At 34.9% G+C, this 26273-nt stretch overlaps 2 protein-coding genes across 2 annotated transcripts; both read right to left on the bottom strand.

Moving 5' to 3' along the window:
- Positions 1-1240: 1240 nt before the first annotated feature.
- Positions 1241-5141, bottom strand: LOC110781749 (probable serine/threonine-protein kinase PBL19). The gene is made up of 4 exons (XM_021985799.2): positions 4076-5141; positions 2969-3229; positions 2451-2573; positions 1241-1951 (listed from the first exon to the last, which is right to left on the bottom strand). The coding sequence occupies exons 1-4, from the start codon at positions 4469-4471 to the stop codon at positions 1547-1549; spliced, it is 1185 nt and encodes a 394-aa protein (XP_021841491.1). The 5' UTR covers positions 4472-5141; the 3' UTR covers positions 1241-1546.
- Positions 5142-17006: 11865 nt separating this feature from the next.
- On the bottom strand, positions 17007-24861 carry LOC110781750 (novel plant SNARE 11). The gene is made up of 10 exons (XM_021985800.2): positions 24314-24861; positions 22944-23036; positions 22650-22743; positions 22020-22057; positions 21003-21091; positions 20451-20530; positions 19887-19943; positions 19668-19760; positions 19500-19574; positions 17007-17627 (listed from the first exon to the last, which is right to left on the bottom strand). Exons 1-10 carry the CDS (start codon positions 24388-24390, stop codon positions 17538-17540), a joined length of 786 nt encoding a protein of 261 aa, XP_021841492.1. The 5' UTR covers positions 24391-24861; the 3' UTR covers positions 17007-17537.
- Positions 24862-26273: the final 1412 nt, after the last annotated feature.

Below are 26273 nucleotides of genomic sequence, written 5' to 3'. Positions count from 1 at the left end.
AGGACTCAACACAAAAGGCAAAATACAAAACAATTGATGAGATGATCACTGTTGCCGACTTTGGTCAAAATACAACAACACATTCATATTGACTTTGATGTTTGAACGAAGAAGTTAGTATTGTAGATAGGAAAAATTGATATTATCGGTCCCAACTATGGCCGATTTACTTTAAAAGGTCCCAACTTTTGATTATGTCAGGGTGGTCCCAACTATAGAGAGTGTTTTCCAAAAATGGTCCCTTAGTTAAAATTAAGTGCTAAATAACTTAATTAACACTCATATCTCTCGTGCAATAATCATATTTTTTAATTAAATGAAGTAAATGGAACAGTATGATATGCTTAAATCAACTTAATTAATAGTTTAATAAACCAAAGGACCATTCTTGGAAAACACACCTTAAAGTTGAGACCACTCTAGAATAATCAAAAGTTGGGACCTTTAAAAGTTAAACGGCCATAGTTGGAACTGTCAATATCAATTTTTCCTTGTAGATATGAACAACTCTCTCTACTATTACTTGGTAAACATTCCTGTCTATTGACTCAATGACTACCAACATAATTCACCTTTGAATTTGTTATGAGGAAACTCGAGGATTGTGCTCTTTGCATCCTCTTACAATTTGATGACAATAATAAACTCGACCATTATCGATTTAACACTGACTCTGTCTGAAATACGAAGAACTCTGTAATATTTGTATTGTCTAATGGCATATATCGTTCATTGATATTGTGAAACAACATACTATATTATATATCAAATAAAATTCAAGTAAAATGATACGGAGTAGTAGTATATCCGACTATCTGTCACTCTTTACATTGAATTTTGAAGAAAAAAATAAAGAAAGAAAAGGGATATCATGACTTTGTGTCTTTCTCTTGTAGTGGGAACCTTTTGAAAGTGTCCTATCTATTAGCTTTATTTGGGTGAAATCTTTTAATTGTAAGTATCTTCATCAACACATTCTGGATAATGGGATTTCATCTTTTGACAAAATTAGATGGTCTTCCAAGTTCCAAACAGAGTGGTGCAATTACGATATGCTTCATAAATGGAATCAAAACCTATTATTATACTCCACCTAAATATCTTTGAGATGTCTTTCTTTATAACAAAGCAACCAGTTTGACCCACCTGGGTCGTCAATAAGGATAAAATTGACATTTAACTAACTATCAGATAACTAACAGTTAAATATTCCGAGTTTTTCTCATGGCAAGTAGCAATATCTCAATGGAAGACAAACAGGTGCTCCCAACATAATATATTTGATTATATACAGACACAATGCTGCAATGAAGCAGAAAATCACGGTCATTGATCCGAACACACTACAAACTCTCCTCAAAATAAGCTTAAATGAATCAAAATCAAATAAACCTGCTTAATCATTCAACCCTAGATTTTATTTTCTACAAGAAAATATGACTAATAAATACATGATTTTTTTTATTTTTTTTCTGCATCTGACAGCATGATAATGCTCTTCTTCTCTACTAACAGTAAATCTTAACTGATAGATAATCTTTAACCTCTATTTACCTCCCCTTGATTGTGGGATCTTTACTTTAGAAGAGTTTTCCTCTGATTCTAGTATTGCCCCTTTTAACACCGCTGTAATCTCGCTCATATCGGGCCGGTCTTCCGCTTCCTTAGACAGACATCTATCTGCTAAATTGGCTATTTTCCGGGCCGTGCTTATTGGGTACTGATTTCGAAGGCGGAAGTCCATTATCATGTAAAAATTCTTACTGTCAGCAGGAAATTGTTTCACCCAACTTAACAGTTTTTGCTCTGCAGCTGGGCGGGTTCTCTCAATGGCCCGTCGGCCCGTTAAGATCTCGTATAGCACAACCCCGAAGCTGTAAATGTCACTCTTTTGCTTGAGATGGCCCGTGTCTACGTATTCCGGGGCTGCGTATCCATACGTTCCCACTGGCTGAAAATTAAAGAAGCAAGACATTTCAGTTCATTTATTTGTTCGACTTATTTTGACTTATTTCAGAGAAATAAGTTAAAGTTAAGTTAAGATAAGTTCAAGTTCAGTTAAGCTCAGTTAAAAAATTAAAAAAAAAAAATCAGACATTTTCACACACAAATAAGTTTATTTCAAACAAAATAAGATAAGTTCAGATAAGTTCTATTAAGTTCAGATAAGTTCTATTAAGTTCAGATAAGTTCAGTTAAGTTCAAACAAAATAAGTCGAATAGAACGGAGCCTAACTAGAAAATGAAAAAGTATTCATCATAATGTCTTTAAGTAAACACTCCCAAATTAAACAACAATTACTACAATTCTGCAGATAAATCAAAGCTAATTTCTGTTTGGCATCAAGAAATCCAGACAATATTACAATGCTGTTTGCTGAATGACAAAAACTCAAAAAGAATAAAAGAACAACAAAATGTTGTTTAGGCATATCAATTGCAGAACTTACCGCTGTTGACACATGAGTATCATCCCCAGTTGGCCCTTCTCTAGCCATCCCGAAGTCAGATAATTTTGCATTCATGTGAGCGTCCAAAAGTACGTTCGAGGACTTAAAGTCTCTGAATATAACCTAACCAAAAACACAAACAATAGTTCAATATTAATTAACTGGTAATGCCTGTCTCTATCAGTTGCGTTTGTGCATATTGCAGTTACAGACAGAGGACGGCCACACGCGTTATATGATTTTCAACAGTGATTTTTGGTCAAGTGTTGAAATGTAAGACCATGCTTCAATTTAAGCTTATACCATAGTAATTCACTGGTTATAATCTTAAAAATTCTAGCACAAGTGTTTCACAAAGTTTTTTCTCAATGTTGTACACTAATATAGTGATTCAGACACAAGCACTGATCGATCAAATCTATTGATTAGACTCGGGTCACACAATGAGTTGAATGTTGATATTACAAAACACACAACAACATTGCACCAATTGAAGAAAATCTCAATATCAATCTCACCTGAACTTCAATTCCTTCATGCAGATATTCCAATCCTTCGGCTGCATCCAACATTACCTTTAATCTTCTTGTCCACGAAAGAGGAGGCATATTTTTCCCGAACAGATGATGTTCGAGACTCTTATTCTGCATGTATTCGTACACCAAAAGCCTCTGTATTCCTCTTTCTCCATCAACAGCACAGTATCCCAGAAGCTTTACCAGCTTAGGATGATCAACTACGCCGAGGAACTGAACTTCTGCAAGAAATTCTTTGTGTCCCTAAAATGGCCAAAGACTAAATTAGAAGCCATGCTATATATCCTCACCAACAAATATCAATACCAGAAATGGAGCATTGTCAAACGATTTGAGATCAAAATTCAATATAGACAGAATCCAATCACATGATCATCACAATATATTCCATAAATTTTGAGATAAGTCTGGCTAACAAAGATGATCCTAGGCAAATGCAAAAATCTACAAGTTCATATATATAGGTCACTGGAAAACAGAACAAAACAACAAAGAAATCAACACACAGATTAACGTGGTTCACTAACAATGTGTTAGAATACAATTCGAATGAGATAAGCTTGGCTAACAAAGATGATCCTAGGAAAATGCAAAAATCTACAAGGTCATATAGGTCACTAGAAAACAGAACAAAACAACAAAGAAATCAACACACAGATTAACGTGGTTCACTAACAATGCGTCAGAATACAATTCGAATGAGACATGTAATAGTAGTAATTCATAGGACAAGATTCAAGGCATTTTAACATCTACATGCTTGATTATATCAAAGAAATCTCATCATTTCAGACACAAATCATACAAGGTCATATAGGTCACTGGAAAACAGAACAAAACAACAAGGTCATATAGGTCACTGGAAACAGATTAAACGTGGTTCACTAACAATGTGTGTGAGAATACAATTCGAATGAGACATGTAATAATAGTAGTAATCCATACTTCATAGTACAAGATTCATAGCATTTCAACATCTACATGATTGCTTATAACAAAGAAATCTCATCATTTTTCAGACACAAATCATAATCAAAACCCTAACATAATTGTGAAAAAAGGCCAAGGTTAGTTAAAATCAATATATACCTGCATGCCATATCTGTTAAGCTTCTTAATAGCAACCACAATAGGGGTACCCTTCCCATTTACAGGTTTAACTGTACCCTTATAAACACTCCCAAATCCACCCTCTCCAACCTTCAACAATCTGTTGAACCCATTTGTAGCTTCACTAAGTTCGTCATATGTAAACACCCTCAAATTGTGTTGCCTCTCCCTGTACAATTCTGGTATAGTTCTTGATGATGAGGTTGAATTTGCCGATTTTGACACCCGATTATTTGAAACATCTGAAGTTGTTTGCTTCCTCAATTCAGGAGCTGAATTTGATTGCTTCTTTTCTTTACTCTTCTTCTTTAATGAAGAGAAACAATTCATCTTTGAAATTTTTTGAATTAGCTTCTCAATGAACACAACTTTCATATGAGTGTTGATTTCAGCTAATTTATATCACACCCATGACACAAATGACAAACTTTTGAGAAAAAATACACACATACAAATCCCAGTTGAGAAAATTTGAAACTTGAGATAACCCAGTTGAGAATTTGATGGAAACAAAAATTGTGAGCAAAGAGGAAAAAAAATTAGCAAAAACCCAGATCAAAATGAACAGAAGCAATTTCTGGACACTTATAAAAGACAAATTGGAAGCCAAAAAATGAAAAAATCAACAAATTAAGCTTAATTTTCAGTATGACACAACCAAATTACAAAACTTTGAGGAGATTGTAGAAACCCCAAACAAGAATTTGGTCAAAAAAACTGTGAGATAAACAAACAAGTAAAAAGGTTTCGAAATAGGTGAATAAACTATTATAGTTCTAAACAGAAGAAATTTCTGGGAATTTTAAAGAAAACAAGGTGGAACCCTCTCAAAATAAAGAAATGAAATTAGAGAATTTTCTTGTGCTATTTTTATTGTAGTGATGTTGGTCCTAATTAATCATGAAGTAATAAAAAAATACAATCCAATTAAGAACAATAAATAAATAGTACGCTACTTAACAGGATTACAAAATGTGAAAGCAGCTGAGAATTCCACAAAGAAACAGAAAGGAAACTGAAAAAAGAGGCGTGTATGAAAATAAACAAAAATACAGCGAAAGAAAATAAAATAATAATAGGTGTCGATCGAGGAGTGCCCTTTTGGATATTTGCTATCGGTCGGGGATTTCTGCTCGCAAGGAGGTTGATGTTGGGCTGACTAGTGAGGGTGATGGAGCTCTTCGTCCTGCAGATATATTGCTTTATTCATGGGATGGCGGTCTAGATGTGTGTGTTGACTTGACTGGGTCTTCTCCTATGACGCAATCTGGGTTGTCAGGCTTCGTTCCGGGTCGGGTTGTGGCGGTTGCAGCGCAGCGGAAGCTGGATAAGTATGCGGCACGTTGTAGGGCTTTGGGTTACGGTTTCTTTCCTTTTTCCTTCTCTTCTTTTGGGGAATTAGAGAAAGGGGCAGTTTCTTTGCTGAAGCGGGTCCAGGCGTACTCCAGGGCTCAAGACATTGGGGCGCGGGCTGCTGCCCACATTTTCAGCAGGATCGGGTTCGCCATAGCTAGAGGAGTGGGGGCCCAGATTGTATCTCGGCTCCCCTCCAACTTCTTGTAGTCCACTTGATCTTTGTAGCTTGTTAAGCATGTAACGTTTTGGTGTTTTCTTATAATAATAATAATAATAATAATAATAATAATAATAAATAATAATAATAATTGACCTTTGATGACGATGTTTTGATGGGTGTGTTGAATAAAGAGGAAGAAGAGACCAAAACTTTTTAACAACTTTTTTTTGAGGTCTTCCTCCTTCAAAACGGTTTGAGATCAACACCATTTTATGGAATTCAATGCAATTCAGCATTTAAGGTACCTTCATTCAGTCCTAGACGACCTTTCTTCTTTATCTAGTACTTGTACGGAATCCATATTGCTTGTGGACCAAACGGTTTATGTGCAATAGGTCTGAAAGTTCGGATTTTTAATCCTACATTGGCAAAAAAAATTAGGGTAAATGCAAGCTAAATACTTCCTCCGTTCTTAATTACGTGACACAATTGTGTTTTTGACACTATTTACACAACCTATTTTGACTTCATTTTGTGATTTATACATAAGAAAAAATATAGTCGTGTGAGGTCTTATTAGATTCGTCTCAATAAATATTTTTTAAATATCAACTTTTTAAACTTATCCATAATAAAATATATTAATGTTTGAAATTGTACATTGGAAAATGTGCCTAAATAATTGTGTCATTTAAAAAAGAACAGAGGAAGTATATTAATAGGGTCATTTTTTTTTGGGATAAGATAAGAAAATAGTACATTAGGAGCCCCTCCGCATGAGGGATACTCCTAAGTAATCACTATCTAAAATGAAAAGTAACAGGGGACTATTACATGAGTCAATACACATTGTGTTGCTAATTAGATGACCAACATTTCCTATCCAATTTGATGTACGGTTAGCTTCTCGGTAAACGTAGGGTCAATTTGTCCATCAAAATATACAAAACTATCTCGTGATTATTAGATTTTTCCCACACTTATTCTACTTCAAATAGTACTAGGTTTGTAAGGTAATGTCCCTCATTTGTAGTTTGTAATGTTTTATTGCTCATTTAGATTTAGAATAAAAATAACTGACTCGAAAATGTTACATAACCCTGGTGGACTGGTAGGTAGGTGGTACCTTACTATTTTAGTTAGAGATGAACATGTACAAAATAATGATCTCGACTACGTCATGCGTGATGTATATGTCTAATGGTTTATCTACCTATGAAAAAGAACTAAGTGCAAACTTTTAACCGTATAATTACTATCTCCAAGACAAGGAAATGAGTAATTACCAATAAAATATTAGCCTATTGAGTAGTAACAAAGATTAATAGGTCAAAAAATTGAATCCTCCCTCCCCTATCTTTAGGGATGCAAATGAGCCGATACGTTCGCTAACAACTCGCGAATAAGCTCGGTCAAAGCTCGGTCAAAACTCGTTTATTAATTAATGAACGAGTTTGAACAAAAATTCTAGGCTCGATAAGTAAACGAGCCAAGCTCGAACAACATCACGTTCGACTCGTTAATGTTCACGAGCACTCGTTTATAGCCCATTAGTTACTCGCTTACAAGCTCGTTTATATGCTCACTTTATAACTCGCTCAAGCTCGTAAAACATTTAATGGAATACAATATAAGTTTTAAAAAAAAAATATGACCCTTAAATGTCAAGAAATGTACGGAGTATAAAACGAAAGCGGATCCATCACGTAGTATAGTGTGCATAGATTATTTCAGTCATGCATATGTTTTGTGAAATTTCTCCTTGATTATATGATATAAATCAATTTGACAATTTCTCAAAGCTTGTTTATTAAGCTCGAATAAAGCTCGTTTAGCTCGAGCTCGAACTCGGGTTGAAGCTCGAGCTTAACGAGCGAGCTCGAGCCGAGCTAGAGACTTCATGATTCTTAGCGAACAAAGCTCGAACAACAAATTGCAAAGCTCGGTTAAGCTCGAGACAAGCTCGAACAGTGAGAATCCTTATCAAGCTTAGCTCGAACAAGGTAAAACTCGGCTCAGCTCGGCTCGTTTGCAGCCCTACCTATCTTATAATTTGCATTCCCTCTGTATTTATTTAAGGGATACACTTGACTTTTCCGGCCGTATTTATTTAAGAGATACATTTACCATTTTTAGTAATTTATCAACAACTATCTAATTAAATAATCTATCTACAGTTCTACACCCCACCCCCACCCCCCTCACCCCTTAAAATAACATGATCCCCACTTGTTTTACTTATTAAAATATCTACACAACCCCATTTATTTTATTACGGAGTATTTTATTACGGAGTACTTTATTTCATTCAATTCTTCTTCTTAATACACGTGCCCGACCAAATGTATCCATTACGGAGGGAGTAATAGTCTAGCGGCTCATTAAAACAAAAAAGAACAAGTAAATGAGTAATTATTATTCTAATTAGGCTAATTAGTTAGTAGTGTAAGTAGGTTTTGAAAAGAACACACTCTATTTGGGATCTCCCACACCTACACGGCTACACTTCACGTGTGGACCCAATGTATTGATTGTATATCTAGCCAAAACTCAATAAACGGGTCTTTGTCAAAACTCAAAAGAATGATGGTGAATTGTTTTTGGGGTTGCTTGTAAGTAATTTATTAAAGTATAATAAGTTGGTAGGTGTTTTGAAATTAGGGGCATTCGACCTTATTTTCTTATTCCTCTAGAAATTGCCTTAAATGAGTAACAATATATGGTTTGTGCATATCAAATTTAAAGTGTAGGGGAAAAATGATGAATGTTTTAGTAGGTTATGATCCAACGTAATAATGAGATATACTGTACTATAATTTATTTCGATATACAACTGTACGGGGTGTCCTACCGGCACCACTTGGTACCGACAGAACTCCCTATAGAAACTCAAGCAGATTGCAGAGAGAATTGGGAGAGAATTGTGTTTAATTGGTATTATTCTCACACAACCGCAAACTGTATGCCACACTTGGCTTAAATAACAAGCAACAATAATGCCACATCAGCAACTACTCTAACAAACTAACAGAATGAATAACTAACTTCTGTTTTAGAATAAAGGAAAAATAAATATTATGCTATACTCTCCTATACTCCCCCTTCAAGCTGGACCTTTGAAATAAGTCCAAGCTTGGCAGAAAGAAGCTGATGTTGAGATGAAGATAATGGCTTTGTAAGAACATCAGCCAGCTGATCTGAACTTGAAACATGGACAGTGTTGATGAAACCAGAATCCACCTGCTCCCTTAAATAGTGCATATCCCTTTTAAGATGCTTGGTTTTGTCATGGAAAACAGGATTCTTGGCTAAATGCTCAGCAGACATGTTGTCACAATATAAATTAACTGGTAAAGGAATGTTCACTTGAAGATCTTCAAGCAAACCCTGAATCCAAACAAGTTCACTTGTAGCAGCAGACATGCTTCTGTACTCAGCCTCAGCTGAAGATTTACTGACACTCCTTTGTTTCTTGGTCTTCCAAGAGATCAGATTAGGACCTAAAAACACAGCATAAGCACTAAGAGATCTACTGTTGAACTGGGAAGAGCTCCAGTCAGCATCACTGTATGCAGAAAGGTTGAAATCATTGCTTGCTGAATACCAAATACCCTTGTCCAAAGTTCCCTTAAGGTATTTAAGAACATGCAAAGCAGCACGCAAATGAGGTATTCTAGGAGAGTGAACAAATTGACTCAGGTGTTGCACACTGTAAGAAAGATCAGGTCTGGTAATACCCAAGTAAAGAAGTTTACCAACCAATCTTCTGTAAATGTCAGGTTCAGTAAGTAGGTCTCCAACATCTGTAGAGAGCTTTAGGCCACATGACAATGGTGCTGATACAGAGTCACAATTTTCCATCCCTGCATCCACTAAAATATCTTGAATGTATTTCTTTTGAGAAAGAAATATACCAGCAGAACTTCTGAGAATCTCAATACCAAGAAAGTAAGCCAACTGACCAAGGTCCTTAATAGTGAATGCCTGATCAAGAGCCAATTTGACACTTTCAATTTGAGATGATGAAGTTTCTGTGAGCAAAATATCATCAACATACACAAGCAACACTAGAAATTCACCATCAAGAGTTCTGGTGAAAAGAGAATAGTCCTGAGTAGATTGTCTGAACTGTAAAGTTTTGAGGAATTTGCTCAATTCTTTATTCCATTGTCTGGAAGCCTGTTTTAGTCCATAAATGGACCTTTTAAGCCTACATAGTTCACCAGGTTGAGCCTTAGTGTAACCTGCAGGGGGCTTCATATACACTTCCTCATCAATAAATCCATGTAGAAAAGCATTATTAACATCCAATTGACACAAAATCCAACCTTTCATAGCAGCCAAAGCTATTACAATCCTCACAGTGGCTAGTTTGGCAACAGGAGAGAAAGTTTGAGTGAAATCCTGTCCTTCAACCTGTTGATAACCAATAGCAACTAGTCTAGCCTTGTATTTGTCAATTGTATAATCTAGGTTCAGTTTTGTCCTGTAAATCCATTTTGAACCAATTGCCTTTTTGTCTTTGGGTAAAGGTATGAGATCCCAAGTGTCATTGTTTTCAAGAGCCTGAATCTCCTTTTCCATAGCATTCAACCAGTTTTCACTAGTTTTGGCTTGGTTGTAATGTTTAGGATCAGAAGAAGATGCACTCACAGAGAATGCAAGAGATTCCCAAGTGTCATAGTCATGTAAAGCTAAGTCAAGTAGCCAGTTTTAATCATGTGTAACCATATCAGTATGATCATCCAAAATTGATTCAATGGAGAAAGATAGAGACTCACTATCAGAAGAATTCTGCACAATTTCCCTGTGAGGAATATAAGTGCCCACAAAATCCTTGAGAGTAGAAGAAGGTTTTATTGTTCTAGTTGAATGCCTAACAGGAGGCATAGCACCAACATTAGTATTGGTAGGAGGTTCAAGATCAAGTGTGTGTAAATCATTAGCAGAATGAGGAGTGGAAATGTGAGACATGGGTGAAAGAGGCATAATATTGTGAGAAATAGGTGACTGTGAATGGTTGGAAGGTGACAATGGAAGAGTGTAAGGAGAAGATTGAGGGGTAATAATTGGAGAAGAAGAAACATCTTGTTCAGGTTCAGGTGATATATTTAGATCAATACCAGAGGGAGTACCAAATTGAACAAGAGAAGGAGAAGAAACAGGAGTTGGAATGTGTTTAGGATTAAGTTTGTAAGGAAAGATGTTCTCAAAGAAAGTGACATCTCTAGAAACAAATACAGAATGAGAATCAAGATCATACAACTTGAAAGCTTTGTAGCCTGCTGGATATCCTATAAACACACATCTTCTGGTTCTAGAATCAAACTTGTCCCTTTGAATCTTGTTATTGTGAGCAAAACACAAAGAACCAAACACCCTCAACTGGTTATATTCAGGTGGAAGTTTAAACAAAACTTCAAAGGGAGATTTCCAGCTCAGGATTTTAACAGGAATTTTATTAATCAAATGTGTTGCAGTCAATATGCATTCTCCCCAAAATTTCTTGGGAAGATTTGCATGAAATCTCAGATATCTTGCAATTTCAAGTAGGCTTCTGTGCTTTCTTTTCACTCTACCATTTTGCTGTGGAGTATAAGGAACACTTCTTTCATGAATGATTCCCTTATCAGCAAACAGATTTAAACAAGAGTCTTTCACAATTTCAGTACCATTGTCTGATCTGACTCTCTTGACTTTGGTATGAAATTGATTTTCAACCATAGACAAGAAACCAGTAAGAACCTTGTATACTTGAACCTTATTATGAAGGAGATAAGTCCAAGTGGTTCTACTATGATCATCCAGAATAGTCAGAAAATAAGAAGCACCATCAATACTTCTTATCTTGTAAGGACCCCACATATCCAAGTGAATCAAATCAAAGCATGCATCAGCTCTATTTGTACTAACAGCAAAAGGCAATTTATGATGTTTTGCTTGAAAACACACAACACAGTTGTATTCAGATAGACCTTTACAACAATCAGCATCAATGTATCTCATTTTAGACAAAGATGGATGGCCTAGTCTTGCATGAAACATGTGAATCTTATTTTCTGTTGACATTTTTGCCTGTGAAGCACTAGTAGCAGTCTTATTTGGAAGAACCATATCACTAGAATCAGTCATGTTCTCTACATTATTACAATTTGATTGTTTGGAGACAGTACCTTTAGAGAAACCAGCATGAGAAGGTAGTACAAAGTAGTATAGACCATTTGTTCTTTTGCCAGCACCAAGCAACTCAGAATTAGCAGGGTCCTGGAAAGTGTATCCAGCACCAGTGAATAAGACATGCAGATTAGTATGTTCAATCAACCTTCCAACTGACAAAAGGTTATGTTTGAAACCCTGAACCAACAGAACATTATGTAGAACCAGCTTGGTACTCAAAGCAGTGTCTCCTATGGTGTCTACAATCAATTGAGAACCATCAGGTAGACCAACTTTGATAGGCTTAGTTAGTGTTCTGATGTTGGTTAATATGGTTTTATCATAAGTCATATGATCACATGCACCAGAGTCAACTATCCACACACTTGCATCATGTAATTTATCCACAGTGCAATTGAAAGAATGAGAAATTATACCTGCATAATTGGCATAAGAACAATGAGCTCCACTTGTTTCAGTACCCTAATTCTGTTTTCCCTTCATCACTTTCATCACTTCCTGACAAATAGCATTCAGCATCTCATTGTTAACCATTCCATTCTCATTGTCTGCATTACCTAGTGGTTCATCTCCAATCTCAGCATTGTAATTGACATGTGCTGCAAGTCTGTTTCCAGTGGAATTTTGACCCTTAGAAGCTTTTATGGAATTGTACCAATCAGGATACCCTATGAGTTTGAAACACTGATCAGCAGTGTGACCTTTCCCTTTGCAGTGAGTACAAACTCGATTCATCTTCTCCCTCTTGATTTCTTTCCAATCTTTCTTGCCTGATCCAGTACTATTCTTCTGTAACTGAGATTGATTTCCTCTGTAAGCTTGAGCAGCCATAGCACTGCTTGTCATAGCATTGCAATCTGCAGTAGCACCACTCAATTCCTTCTGTTTCTCAATTTGTTGTGTTATTGAGAAAACCTTGTTAATGCTAGGCAAGGGATCCATTGACAGAACATTTGTCACAGTGTTATCAAATCCTCCATTTAGGCCAAGCAGGAACTTCATCATCTTGTCCTCTTCCTCAAACTCAGCAACCTTTTTCATAAACTGACAGCTACATTGTAGCATTGCTCCACAAGTACAGCTAGGAAATGCTCTTAAATTTTGCATTTCATCCCATAGTTTCTTGAGCTTACCATAATAAGCCACAATAGTCATATTCTGCTGTGTCAGATTCTCAATTTCTTTCTTCAGTTGATAAACCAATGGACCATTTGATTGTCCAAATATCTCATTCAATTCACACCACAGATCAGCATCATTATCAATGTAACCAAAATCATCAGCCAGATCATGATTCATTGAACTCAATATCCAGCTAACCACCATGAAATCAGTTCGTTTTCATTTCATATAATCTTTGTGATTTACAGCTGGTTTTGTTATGTCACCATTTATGAATCCTTCTTTATTTTTAGCTACTAAGGCACGTTTAACATTTCTACTCCATCTAACAAAATTCACACCAGTAAACAACACAGCAACCAATGAAGAAGTAGGATGATCAAATTGGCAATGAAATAAGGATCAGAATTATCAGCATTACCTCCATTGTTGGTGTTGTTGTGCGAATTGTTACTTTCAGAGTCAGGAATCGCCATTATAGAAGATCAAATTGCTTCGAACAGCGCAAGAAATTTCGCAATCGCACACACAAATCGCAAGAAATTTCGCACCAGAATTTCTGAAAATCAATCACTCTTAGCTTTAATCTAAGAGCTGATCAGAAGAACTCAAAATGAGCAAACCTAAATCTCAGATTCGAGATTGATGGCTCTGATACCATATAGAAACTCAAGCAGATTGCAGAGAGAATTGGGAGAGAATTGTGTTTAATTGGTATTATTCTCACACAACCGCAAACTGTATGCCACACTTGGCTTAAATAACAAGCAACAATAATGCCACATCAGCAACTACTCTAACAAACTAACAGAATGAATAACTAACTTCTGTTTTAGAATAAAGGAAAAATAAATATTATGCTATACTCTCCTATAGTGGGTAAACTCAACCTGCAGGTAATCTGGTCATCTTAGGTAAACATCACCTACCGGCAATATTTGCAAGACCCCTACCGGCGTTATCATGAAGACAACCGACCAAGGATCACTATCAACAGGTCGCTATCTAACCACAAGGGACCCACCTGATCATACCTTTGGATTGGTCTATATAAAGAGCACCTCATTTATTGCTATGAGGTACACAAACACTTAAACACACTTCTTTCTTACTCTATGATTATCTCTTAATCACCTCTTAATCCCTCAGTAATCTTACTTAAGCATCGGAGGGGGGGATCCTCGAACCACCCCCGAGGCTAGTTAATCCATTCTGTTGTGCAGATATCAACCGGCACTCTCAACAGGAATCAAGTATCCCACAGTCAGCTGTTCTCATTCCATTCTATTGTTCCGGGTGTGGAATATTGCCGGTAGGTGATATTTACCTAAGATGACCAGATTACCTGCAGGTTGAGTTTACCTACGGGGAATTATGCCGGTACCAAGTGGTGCCGGTAGGACACCCCGTACAACAACTATATTGTCTAGACGCCTGGCCAATACGTTACGGTACTAGTACTACAGTAATAGTAATTAAATGGTTATATGACCATCATGGCATCATGTTGAGTGATTTCTGGCTTAAATGTACAGATGTCAAAAATGTTAAAATACGTCAATGTTTCAATAAATTTTCAATCTATTGTCGATGTCAACTAAGAAAACTGATCTATATTTTAAACATTCTGCTTTTTTGATGCTGCATCGGGCGTTCCTTTACATAATAAAGATTAGGTTGCCATTTACTTGCAGTATGTAATTTTGCATCAACGCCCAAAAATGATTTATTATTTATGGAACATGGGTGAGGTGAAAAGCAAGTGAGTGTAGGCTATAGAAACATAGTACTGTTGGAGTTTCGGAAAGGTAATGCCAGCGCAATTGATCATTCATTTAATATTTTAATCATGATTAATATAATAATAAGGTGATGTTTGGATTAATCCAAAAAAAATCCGTGATAATATCTGTCAATTGACAAAGTGACAAAGTCACAGTATATGTTTTTCTTATTCTCCCATCAATTTGTTGGTTTTACTTAAACATTAATACACAATGTTTAATTGTGTTACTCATGATTTGAATATAAACTAGTGTGTAGCCCGGGCGATGCCCCGGTTGCTACTTTGAATAATTAAAATTCGAAATTCTTTTTCAACTCAATATTTGACTAAAATACATGTAGACCATAAAAGTGAAAAGATTCATTAAGTTCATCAATTACACATGTACATTACCTTTATAATGCCAAGTAATTTTCTTAATGTTTTAATCGTTTAATTCATGGTTTTTCTAATATTTTAATTATTATTTTTATTACAATATAGTCCATAAGAAATAAGAGGTAACATAGAAATTTAGTTGTTTTAGACTTCATGTTAACATGTATTTATAAATTAACGTGCATTGATAAACAATAATTAGAGGTTGGTTAAGATGGTAATGAGAGTTATTCTACAAATTTTTGAGGTCTTGTGTTCGAACCTTATTGTATTGATTTTTAATTGTCAACAATATCCCATAACCTTTTAATATATTAGTATAGATTGCACATGAGCACAAAATAGTTTTTCAACATTTTAAAAGGTAAAATAAACATGGAAAATTCTTAATAAACAAAACGACGTGAGTTATTGTGAATTCAAAGAATTATTTTTGTTTTTTTTTAAAATGTCTCCCAATAAATGGATCTTATACTATTACCTTATAAACAAAGTATGATTTTTAAATATCTCGCAATAAATAGGTCTTATCTTATTCTACGTACATGTTGAAACGATACATTAATTAATACGAAGTATGATTAGTCCGATTGAAAAAGGAAACTTTGTGGCATTGGAGGAACTATATTATAGTTCTTACTCTGTTTTTTTGGTGTGAATGAGCCACAAGGGCAATATAAATTACAAATGGGGGCGGGGGATTCGAACCTGAGACCTATTGTACACAGGCCCTCAGTCTTAACCACTAGGCCAAGACATCATTGGTTTATAGTTCTTACTCTGTACATCTACTAGTTGAACGGAACCAAAATTTTGTAGGACGTGAATAGACTTGACTAACATCATATATATAGTTGAAATTTAATACTCCACAAAATAATTTTCAAAATATTCAAATGGACCTGACCCAAATCAAAACTCTCCTAACCCAAAATAGACCCGTAACCAAATAGACACGACCGAACTCGTACGCAAACTAAAAGTATCAATACCAAATGGTCTTATTGTCATCTCTAAATAAAAAGTTAGTCTGAAATTAAGGAGTTTATAAATTCTCACTTTTTTAATCTCTACGGTGTATTCTAGTCAGTTTATTTTGTTTCAAATAACATACTGCAAATTCAAACTAACATAAATTTACATGATAAGTTTTGATCGAGATAACTTAATAATTTCAAATTAATTTGACTAATGTACAATTAATTTGAACATAGCTATATCTAGAAGACTAGAAGAATAATTACTCAATGATCCAAGCAAGGTTCTTCTTTTCCCACATCAGCGTGACCGAATCACGCGATGCATTATGACATCAACATCAGGTCCACCATTCATCAAACTAATAATTCAACAAGTTAAGATTAAGAGGAACATAAACTTGGGCCACGACAGTCACAGACCATGTGGGGAACCAACGATCCAATACAAAGACTATGTAGTTTTCGTCCTTAAAAGATTGTCTTATTGTAATGTTAAGGGTGCGTTCTATTCACCTAATTTTCACTCATTTTTTCTGAACTTATCTTATCTGAATTTATCTGAACTTATTAAAACTTATCAAAACTTATTTTAGTTATAAGTTGTATTTGGTCAACCCTTATTTTTTCTGAACTTATCTGAATATCTTATTAGATCTTTTTCAATATACATTTTCGAAATATTAACATTTTTTAATTTTCACGCGTATAGAATTAGAGATATTAACGTTTTAAATCGTGTCTTGAAGACCGTATAAAGTAAAATGGGCTAACCTTTTAAAGCAAAGGGGGTACATAATTCACATAATTTAAGCATTTGTCTATGAGTTGTATAAAGTTACAAAAATCTCGAATTTCTAATTTTTAACAAAATTTCACACGACCGTATATTTTCTTACATGGTATAAATTCATTATTAAAAAGAAACTGGACAAATAGTGTAGAAACAGAATGTAGCAAAAGAAATTAGTTGCAGTCTCTCATAGGTACTTACATAAGATCCGTCAAAAGTACAACATTACTGATAAAAAGAATATCAAAAAAGTTGTGAGAAAGAAAGAATTGAGTCTCAGTCATGTATGAATATGATAATTATACAAAGGTTGCGACTTGCAAGTCATGTGTGAATATACCGGCTTTTTTGTCACTTGAAATAGACACTATTTGTGTTCATAATTACTGGAACATAATATTTATACCAATTAATAAATTCAACTTCGACATCATCTCTCTTGAACAACCCTACCAAAGGGAGCTTTTGCTGTTGATGTATGCTGGAATATATTCTTTGCAAGTTGTAAACAAAGGGCTCCCAAAATCAAATATATGTTACAAAAGCAAGGCCAGATTTGCCACCAATTTGAACACATTCTTGGCTAAATGACTCGGGGTCTCGAGGGGTGTCAAAGTCTTTTCACACGGCTCACAGGATAGCAAAACCAGAATAAGAATCCGAAGGAAGAAGAATCTTCATTGCAAGGAAGTTTAGTACCGATATGAAAGTAATCTCCGTGATTGTGCTGGTGGTGCTAAACCGGGGATATCTCGGATGTCTTTGTTGTTCGGGTTTACAATCTGAAAAAACAATGTGTGTAAAGTTAAGTTTGCATGTTTTTAGTTGAAATATGTAAGTTTGCATGTTTTTAGTTGAAATATGTAAGAACATGATGATGTATTACATGAATTGTTGATAAAAGACTTTGCTCTTGCAAGTAAAAACACTAATAAAGATACAAAGATGTATTCAATCCCCAATTTTCTCAACCCCTAAACAGAAGGCGAGGAAGCAATAAAGGAAGTATGTAAGTTTGCATGCTTTAAGCTCCGTTTGGTTTGGTTTAAAACAGTGTAAAATGATCTTCGATGGAAAACATTTTCCAAGGGAAAACACAATTCCAAACTAGCTTTCCTTTGTTTGGTTCTTTTAGAAAATGGGAGAAGATGGTGAAGATCGAGGGGAAGGAGGAGGAGGGAGGTAAAGAGGAGAGGAAAGTTGGAAAAATGGTTTCCCTCCCTTTCAAATGGAAAATGTTTTACCACATTTGAGGGATTTATGGAAAATTGTTTTCCATTCCTTGCCAAACCAAACAACGTAAATGAGAAAATCGTTTTCCATGAAAACGTTTTACACCCTACCGAACAGAGCCTAAGTTGAAATATGTAAGAAAATGACTTAATTGACGTGAGTTATAGGCGAGCATGATGTATTTTATTAATTGTTGATAAAGACTCTGCTCTTACAAGTAAAGAACTAACAAAGATACAAAGATATATTCAACACCCCATTTCCTCAACCCCTTAACAGAAGGCGAGGAAGCAACAGAGGAGGCAGAGCAAAAACCAGAAGGAAGATACTCCACACTCCAAAGTAAAGAGGTAAGGGGTAGTTTGGTAGTGTAAGTAAAACTAGTGCGCTAAATAACAACCCCCCTACGTAAAATAATGCATTCTCAGGCACAAATATTTTTGATACATACTCCATAATACAAGAGAATGGAATGACATACTAGTGGACCACTTAATTCACTTCGGGAAGGGATCATCACCCCTCGACAATCACAACATAGACATTGGGTGAGTAAGAACAAAGTCATTGTCCATTTGTCCCCAACGAAGTCAATTCTAATGGACATTTACACAAGATGAAAATGATCAGTCACATTGATAATGCGGAATGCAAACTATAAACAAACAAAAAGCAAACAACAAAGTTGGTAAAACGCTAATAAAGAGCCTAGTTATAAAATGTGAAGATTTGTATTGTGGAAGAGATAAAGGACCAAGAAAACCCACATTGCTGTGCTAATCAGTACTTGGGACCATAATATGGCCAACGTTTTTGGCAAATATGACCAATGTAGCTAGGGTTTGTGTGCACATAAATTAAAATTTTCTTATACCATTTTAAGTTTTATAACCCCTTTGAGAACTATCTGAAAGTGGGTGGTGATGCAGTTATAGACAAGAATTGGGCCATCACACCCCTTATTTGGTCCCCCACATCCTCTAAATTTGAACTGTGAAGACTAATGATTTGTTACTCCATATATGCTTTCTTTCAAAAACCTCAATACTCTTAAAACGGTAACTCCATTTATTTATTCAAAATCTAATCGATGTAGGAGCTATAATTGCACAAGAACAATACACAGTAGAATGATTACAAATTAAAAACAGATAAATTAATTGGGGAACTTGTTTGGTCCAGAATTGCACACATTGAAAAATGAGGACATCATGGAAAAACATTATCAGTTCAAACCCTATATTTTCAGACCTAAAGAGCAAATCGTATATCACTAAGATTCTTGCCTGATAACTTAATTTCCTAATTACAACCCCTAGAGTCTAGTACTCTATTCATTTATTTTATAGAAAAAAAAAGGGAATCAACAGCATATATTAATTAACAATAATAACGAAAGATACGGAAAATTAATGGCAAACCTTGACAATGATGATGGCTATGACTCCAAGCACTATAAGGAAAAGAAAGGCCATAATACATTTATCAGTAGCAACCTGTAGAAAATTGGGTGTGTAAGTAGCAACAACGCCAATAAGACACTCAACGTATGTATTAAATCAAAGAAAAGAGATGAGTGTTGAAGAGACCTGTCGACCGATTTCCTTGACTAGCTTGGAAGCTTTTTTTATCGAGAAATTTATGGAGTCCAACTCATTAACGATCCTACTCATTTGTTCAGTCTGCACACTCCCAGTGGTTATAGAATTATATTTTATGCAAGTACATTTATCATAATAAGAAACAGATAGAAATCAAAGCTCCATTTCAACCCAACAAAAAATTGAACTGAACTACTCACTACTCACCTGGGCTTTAAGAGCAGCTGCAGTTTCTCCTCCAACATTAATTGTCTCGTGAACAATCTGCCTCAAGCAAATGAGAGTGTTAATGATTGCATAAAATTGGCCAAAATTGTTGACAAAGTTGAAGATTGTGGAATCCCATGTATGACTTGTATATAGCATTGACACTGTAGACAGATTAAAGATGCGGTGATAGACAAGCACTAAGTCCACTACATTACAGTTATTTATAAAATAAGGACCATCTGGATAAACTGCATATGCAGCAGATTAAGATGCATGTTAATTTCAGGAAGTTTTAGTTTCAGATGCATCATTTCCAGAACACAAAATAATCATACGATTCTTTTAAAGGATAACTGTGTAACGGCCCAAACTTTAAGCAGCATCATTATTCAGAACAAAGGGGATCAGAGTGGCAACCTACAAGGCTACAAACACAGATGAAGTTGTAGCAGATAGAATTTTTTGAATCCTCGGGGATGGAAAGTGATCACATAACTAACCACAAGACAAACAGCTTCGTTCTAAATATGAGATGAAACTACAAAAATTTAATCAACAAACCTTTTTTCCTCTGTCGATGGCTTGATCAGTTTCATCCATCATCGTGTTTCCACGGTCCATCAGTTGCTCATTCGTCATAGCTGCAGAGAGAAGCCAGGTTTCAAATGAAGAAACAAGATATGCATAAACACAAAGGAAAAAACCACCTCAGAAAAGAGGAAATACAATATACTGTATATATTAACTTTGTCCGTGATCAGTTAATATCTACGACAATATACACATGTGGAATGTTCTTGGTCAAAAAGATTGACAAGTTTCCTACGAATGTCAATTTTAAAAATATTTTCTGACATGCTAAACTAAAAATAGTAACATATAAGGTTCACTTATAAACTCGTAACTGTCACACTTGAACTAAAAGTTGATAGGTTACAAATATGCAAAAGAGATCCAGGAAAAGCACAGTCCAAAGTCTGCTGCATTCATATAGCTAATAGCTCTAACTTGTATATCTTGATAGTAGAATAGAGATGAGAACAACTAAAAGAGCCACAGCCCATAGAAGCCACATGCAAAGAACAGTAGTTAAAGATTACAGAATTTGCTTACCGGATGCTAACAAAACATTTTCTTCTCCTACCCCTTCGCTAGGACCGTCAAATAATTCAACTCGTTTGTTTTCAAGATTGGTTGCATATCTGTTCCATTCATGTCAATGCAAATCCAAGTTAGCTATTGAGAAGCCACAAGGTATTAACAGAGATTGAACATCATCTACAAATGTATACAAGTGCAGGAAACACCATGAAATTGTAAAGCTCAAAATTAGTAACTTAAAAAGAATAAAAAGAAAGAACATAAATTAAATGGAAGATATAAGAGTTTTCATACAGGTGTTTGCCAAGAACTGGGAAATGGGATTTCAATACTCCAAAAAAGGAAATAAAGAAAAAAGTGGGAATGATACAAATGCAAATCAAATATTACGGGAAGAACCGAGCATGTTACTGATTCTGTGATAAACACCCATGTGATCACTTCTTTGGTCACTACCTGATTGGTGATTGTTGCTGCACAATCTACATGCAATAAATATTGTTTCCACTCATGCGTTTTACAATACCAGAAAAATGGAAATGAGATGGTGACAACAATTTTTCACTTCCAAATTGTACAATGCATTTCTATTATGCTATGACTCTATAAGACACTTTTGAGATAAAAAAAAAAAAAAAAAAGGTTCAATCATTCTAAACAATCAACATTTACACCTCTTTGAGTAAGAATCTAAATAGGATAAAGAACTCAGCTGACACAACCCGAGATATGTTGGCATAATAGATACAAGATTAGGTTACAAGAACTTGTTCACAAATTCAAGACGGATGCACAATCCCGATAACTTTTAAGATTATCTAGGACCATGAGCCATGATCCAACTATTAGTGTTATCCTCTCTCACTTTACATGTAAATTCAATGTTGCTACCTACTGTCAACTAAAACAAGCATTACAAATAACTAATTGTGGCAAAGGACAAACACAAAGGTATCTTATCTTTGAAAATTGTTGTTTCAGATATTTTTGTCAAGAAAGGTCATGATAATGTAGAATAACCCAACTTACTGTTTTTTCAATGCAACATATGAATTCAGCTCTTTGATCTGCAAGGAAACATCAAAACAAAATCAGCGCTTAGCGTAAGAAGATCCGCACCTAAATGGGTACTAGTTAAGCTGAGTTAGATTGTATATTGAAGGAATTAATGCAAAAATAAGAAAAGAATCGTTCCATGCATAACTATTCTAAAAATTAAGCAATTAAATGAATTCCCTTTGGCGACATCATTCCCTATATCATTCTTTCCTATAATATTTTTATTTCACTTTGGGGTAAAGCCACAGAAAAAATTTGCAATTGCTTAACAGGTGTCAACGGGCACCCGTTAGAAAAACCGAATAATCTAGATCCTCATCAGATAGTGAAGACACTATCTTATGCATGAAAACTATGTTTAGGGTCATAATTTCATCACAGCATTATATTCTCCTACCTATTCCTAGACTTAATAAAAGAATTTCATTTATTAACCACTGAAATCTGACCCAAGAGTAGCATGGCACAAACCAATTATACCTTTAACTGTTACCTTAACAATGATAAAAATTATTGCTTGAACTACTTTGTTTTCAGAATATCTGAGCCAAATAGCACCTTAGCTTTAACATCGAAGAAACAAGAGTAAAGAAGTCAAACCATAGACTGTTTTCTCTCATGCATTGTCTTGCTTGTGTTTGGATCATTCCTGCTTTCCAAATCCTTCACCTCTCGATCAAACTCTTTAATAAGCCTGAGAAAACAATAACAATGATAGAAAATCAGCATTACTAGTTGAGGAGAAAGGGCTGAGGAGGTTTATCAAATCTATAGCAAAGAGAAGGTTGCATCATAAGAATAGTTCATACCAGATGTATGCTATTCTTACTACATGACACATGCATAGACGTCACCCCCAAGGCTAAAAAAAAGTTCATATGACTATATGAGTACCTCTTACACTCCCGCATCTTATCCGTGAGCTCTTCCAGTTGCCTGCTCTGTCTACTGGAATCCTTGATCTTCTCCAATTTCTGAAACCCATTTCTGTTTCAAAAATAAAATTAAACAAAATCCATGACGCACTTAAATATAACCAACATGATTCCATTACAAAAACTCAAATATAACCAACATGATTCCATTACAAAAATGAACAGAAGGAGACAACCACATGCACACATGCAATCAGAAAGCAGTTCGTAGAAGTTAACCAATTTCTTACAAATCAAATGCATTTATTTAATGCACGCATATCGACAGAAAATTCAATAAAGCCTCATAAAGTGCACTCACTGCATTATATATGCAAGAATAAGCCCATATACGCAATTGGAAAGTTGGTGGCCATGAGAAAGGAAGAACTGAAAATGTATCAGTCCCAGGTTTGTGTACTAGTCCATATGCAGCATATCAGCAGAAACATATTGGTATTCATCTTGCAAAACAAATAATCTCCCCAGATTGCTAAGGAAAAATATATCAGCTGATATGGCCAATATGGGCAGAAAAAAGACATATGCAGGCCGATAGAGCCAATATGATCAATAAAAAAATCATGCTACACCAACCGCATTACTAAATCCGACAAGGCCAACAACTAAAATTAATGTCTTGAGTCTAGGCTGCCATATACGAGGTGAATATGTGATTTAAGCACACTACACCTAGATTTTTTACTTGGTAAAGAAGTTCGCTTTATGTGCAATCTCTATTCTAGGAAATATCACTAAAGGTTCCCTTCTCCTCCCCCCCCGCCTCCCAGCCCACTTCACAAATAGAAAGCAACCTCAGCAAGGTTCATTTTCAAGTTTTTTGGGACTTCGCCAGTTTAAGATCGAAAAGCTTTGGACTTTTAGAAGTCCAGCAATTTTCCCTCAATAACCAAATGCACCATCAAACTGACAACCAAATGCGCCATCTAACTGACAACCAAATGCACCATGAAACTTAAACAGAAGAAGGTGAACAGAATAAGTCCAGGCGAAAAATGGCAAAGAAAACCTCCATTTTCACCGCCCCTAATTGTATTCTCTTCAAAAACCTTAGAGAATCCAATCACCTAGCTAACATCAATCAAATTATCTGCCTAAACTTACTATATTAAACAGAAAATAGGCAATTGCAATTTGTAAGCGTCATTAAAAGCATTGATTAAAGACCTTCAAAAAAAAAGCATTGATTAAATCCCCAATGTTTAATTGAGCTAAATCAAAGAATACTAAGAACAATGGATAATTCACATTTCACAATGCAGCATTTTACCAGCTTAATACAGAACAAATAAAGAATGAAGCTTTGCAACATGAATGCATAAATCTTACGATAATGCTCGAAATATATCGATGATTTGTCCATCAATTTCTCCTAGCTCCTCGCTAATCGCCGATAACGACGACATTGTCGAATTCTTCAAAATGTCAACTCCCGCCTTCTCTTTCTCTCTCCTGCTCCGTTATTTGTCGAATCAAATGATGAACAAATGTTCAACAAATCGGAAATTATCGTACCATTGACGATCAAAACAGAAATCGAAGAACGAAGAAATTCGCGATTTCAAAATTTTGAAACCCGGTAAATAATAACTTAATTGAATTAGGTTGTGCTGGTAGCCGGCTAGACTTGGATTTTGTTTTTGTTCGACCAAAATTTTGGGAGTAATGTAAGATCTAAACAATGTAGGATTAGAATTTAGAAAGATCGAAATCTAGGGTTTTGAAGATCTAATCGTTGAGTTCGTACAAACAACAAAGGGACAAAGAATTTGAAAATGGAGGTGGTGTTTTTTCTCTCTCCTCTTTTTCTCTGTTGCTTTGTGTTGGTGTATTTTCCATTGAGTTACAGGCAAAAAAATTAAAAGAAAATTACTCCGTATTGCTCTTTCCCCGCAATTTGGGTGGATTTTATTTATTTAAAAGCTTAGACCCCGTGCACTGCACGGTTACTATTAAAAGAATGACTCGTTAATTATTTTTTATCTGACCTGAGAACTATTTTCGAAAATAGATAACCCGAAAAAGAACCGAACATAAATAAGTTAGTCAAATAGTTTGAATTAAATACAATTTTGGTAAATGAACTTCTAATGTTAGTTTACTTACCATATTTTGATTAACATCCGTACTCACCATGTATTATTATAAACAATAGACTAATATTAAAAGTCCATTCATCAATATTATTTAAATTTTCTATCAAATTAAAAACATAGAACAATACAAAAATACAATCAAATTGTAAAGGAAAGAATAATGTTGATTCATCTTTCCTCCAATAATATATTATGTAGTTACATTTATGGTAATTGAATAATATTTTTATTTCTTTTTTATCTTAGTTTCCTTAAAAATTAGTATTTTTTAAAAAAAGTTGAAAAAAGTTTAGGTGGAAAAAAATTGCACCAGGAATTGACACGTGTCATTCCTGGTGTCTGTTTTAGTATAATGTAATAGATGATGGAGCGGGGACTGGCCGACTGGGCCGGTAACCGGTTAAATCGATTAACGCAATATACGTACTACTGCCTCTGTTCCATAAAGTTCTTTACAATTACGGAGTACTATTTACACAAACTTCAATACTCCCTCCGTTTCTTTATGTTTGTTACGTATTACTTTTAAGGTGTTTCACAATGTTTGTTACGTGGAATAATCTTTACTTTTATAAACTTATTATAGTGTCATTTTTTGTGCCAACTTTTGATTTTAATTGGTCCAATTTTTTCAACTCATTAAATTTCTTTACAATTTCCCAAGTATATTAAGTTAACAATCTGTGTGTTTTTCCATTATTGGTTCATTTTGATAAATAAAACAATCTTATTGGTTGTTGTAATGATTAGTGGATTGAAGTTTTACTTGGGTTTATTTCTTTTAATTACAAATGAAAGCATCTTTATATACGTTAATAAACATGTAAAAGCCCAAACGTAACAAACAAAAAGAAACGGAGGAAGTACAATATTTAACTACTAATCTAATTTTGTAATTGAAAAAATTAAAAAAAGTTGATATTCTGAAAATGCATACCGAGATCAATCTAACAAGATCCTACATGTAACGTTTTGATGTACTCCGTATATAATAGTGTGAATTTACGGTCAAAATTTTCATACTTTGGACACATTTTTCAAAGCGTGTCAGAAACGGAGTAGTACATTACTACTCCTTTCGTACTTTTTTAGGAGTTACTGAGTTAAGTACATACTACATCCGTTCCACAATACATGCATCAGTTCTCATTTGCGCACGACTCATCAACCAATTTTGACAGTCATTCTTTCAA

Source organism: Spinacia oleracea, chromosome 6 (assembly GCF_020520425.1).
Source record: "Spinacia oleracea cultivar Varoflay chromosome 6, BTI_SOV_V1, whole genome shotgun sequence".
Taxonomy (NCBI): Eukaryota; Viridiplantae; Streptophyta; class Magnoliopsida; order Caryophyllales; family Amaranthaceae; genus Spinacia; species Spinacia oleracea.
Note: the sequence above shows the minus strand (reverse complement) of the source record. Positions and strands in the feature narration are given on the sequence as shown.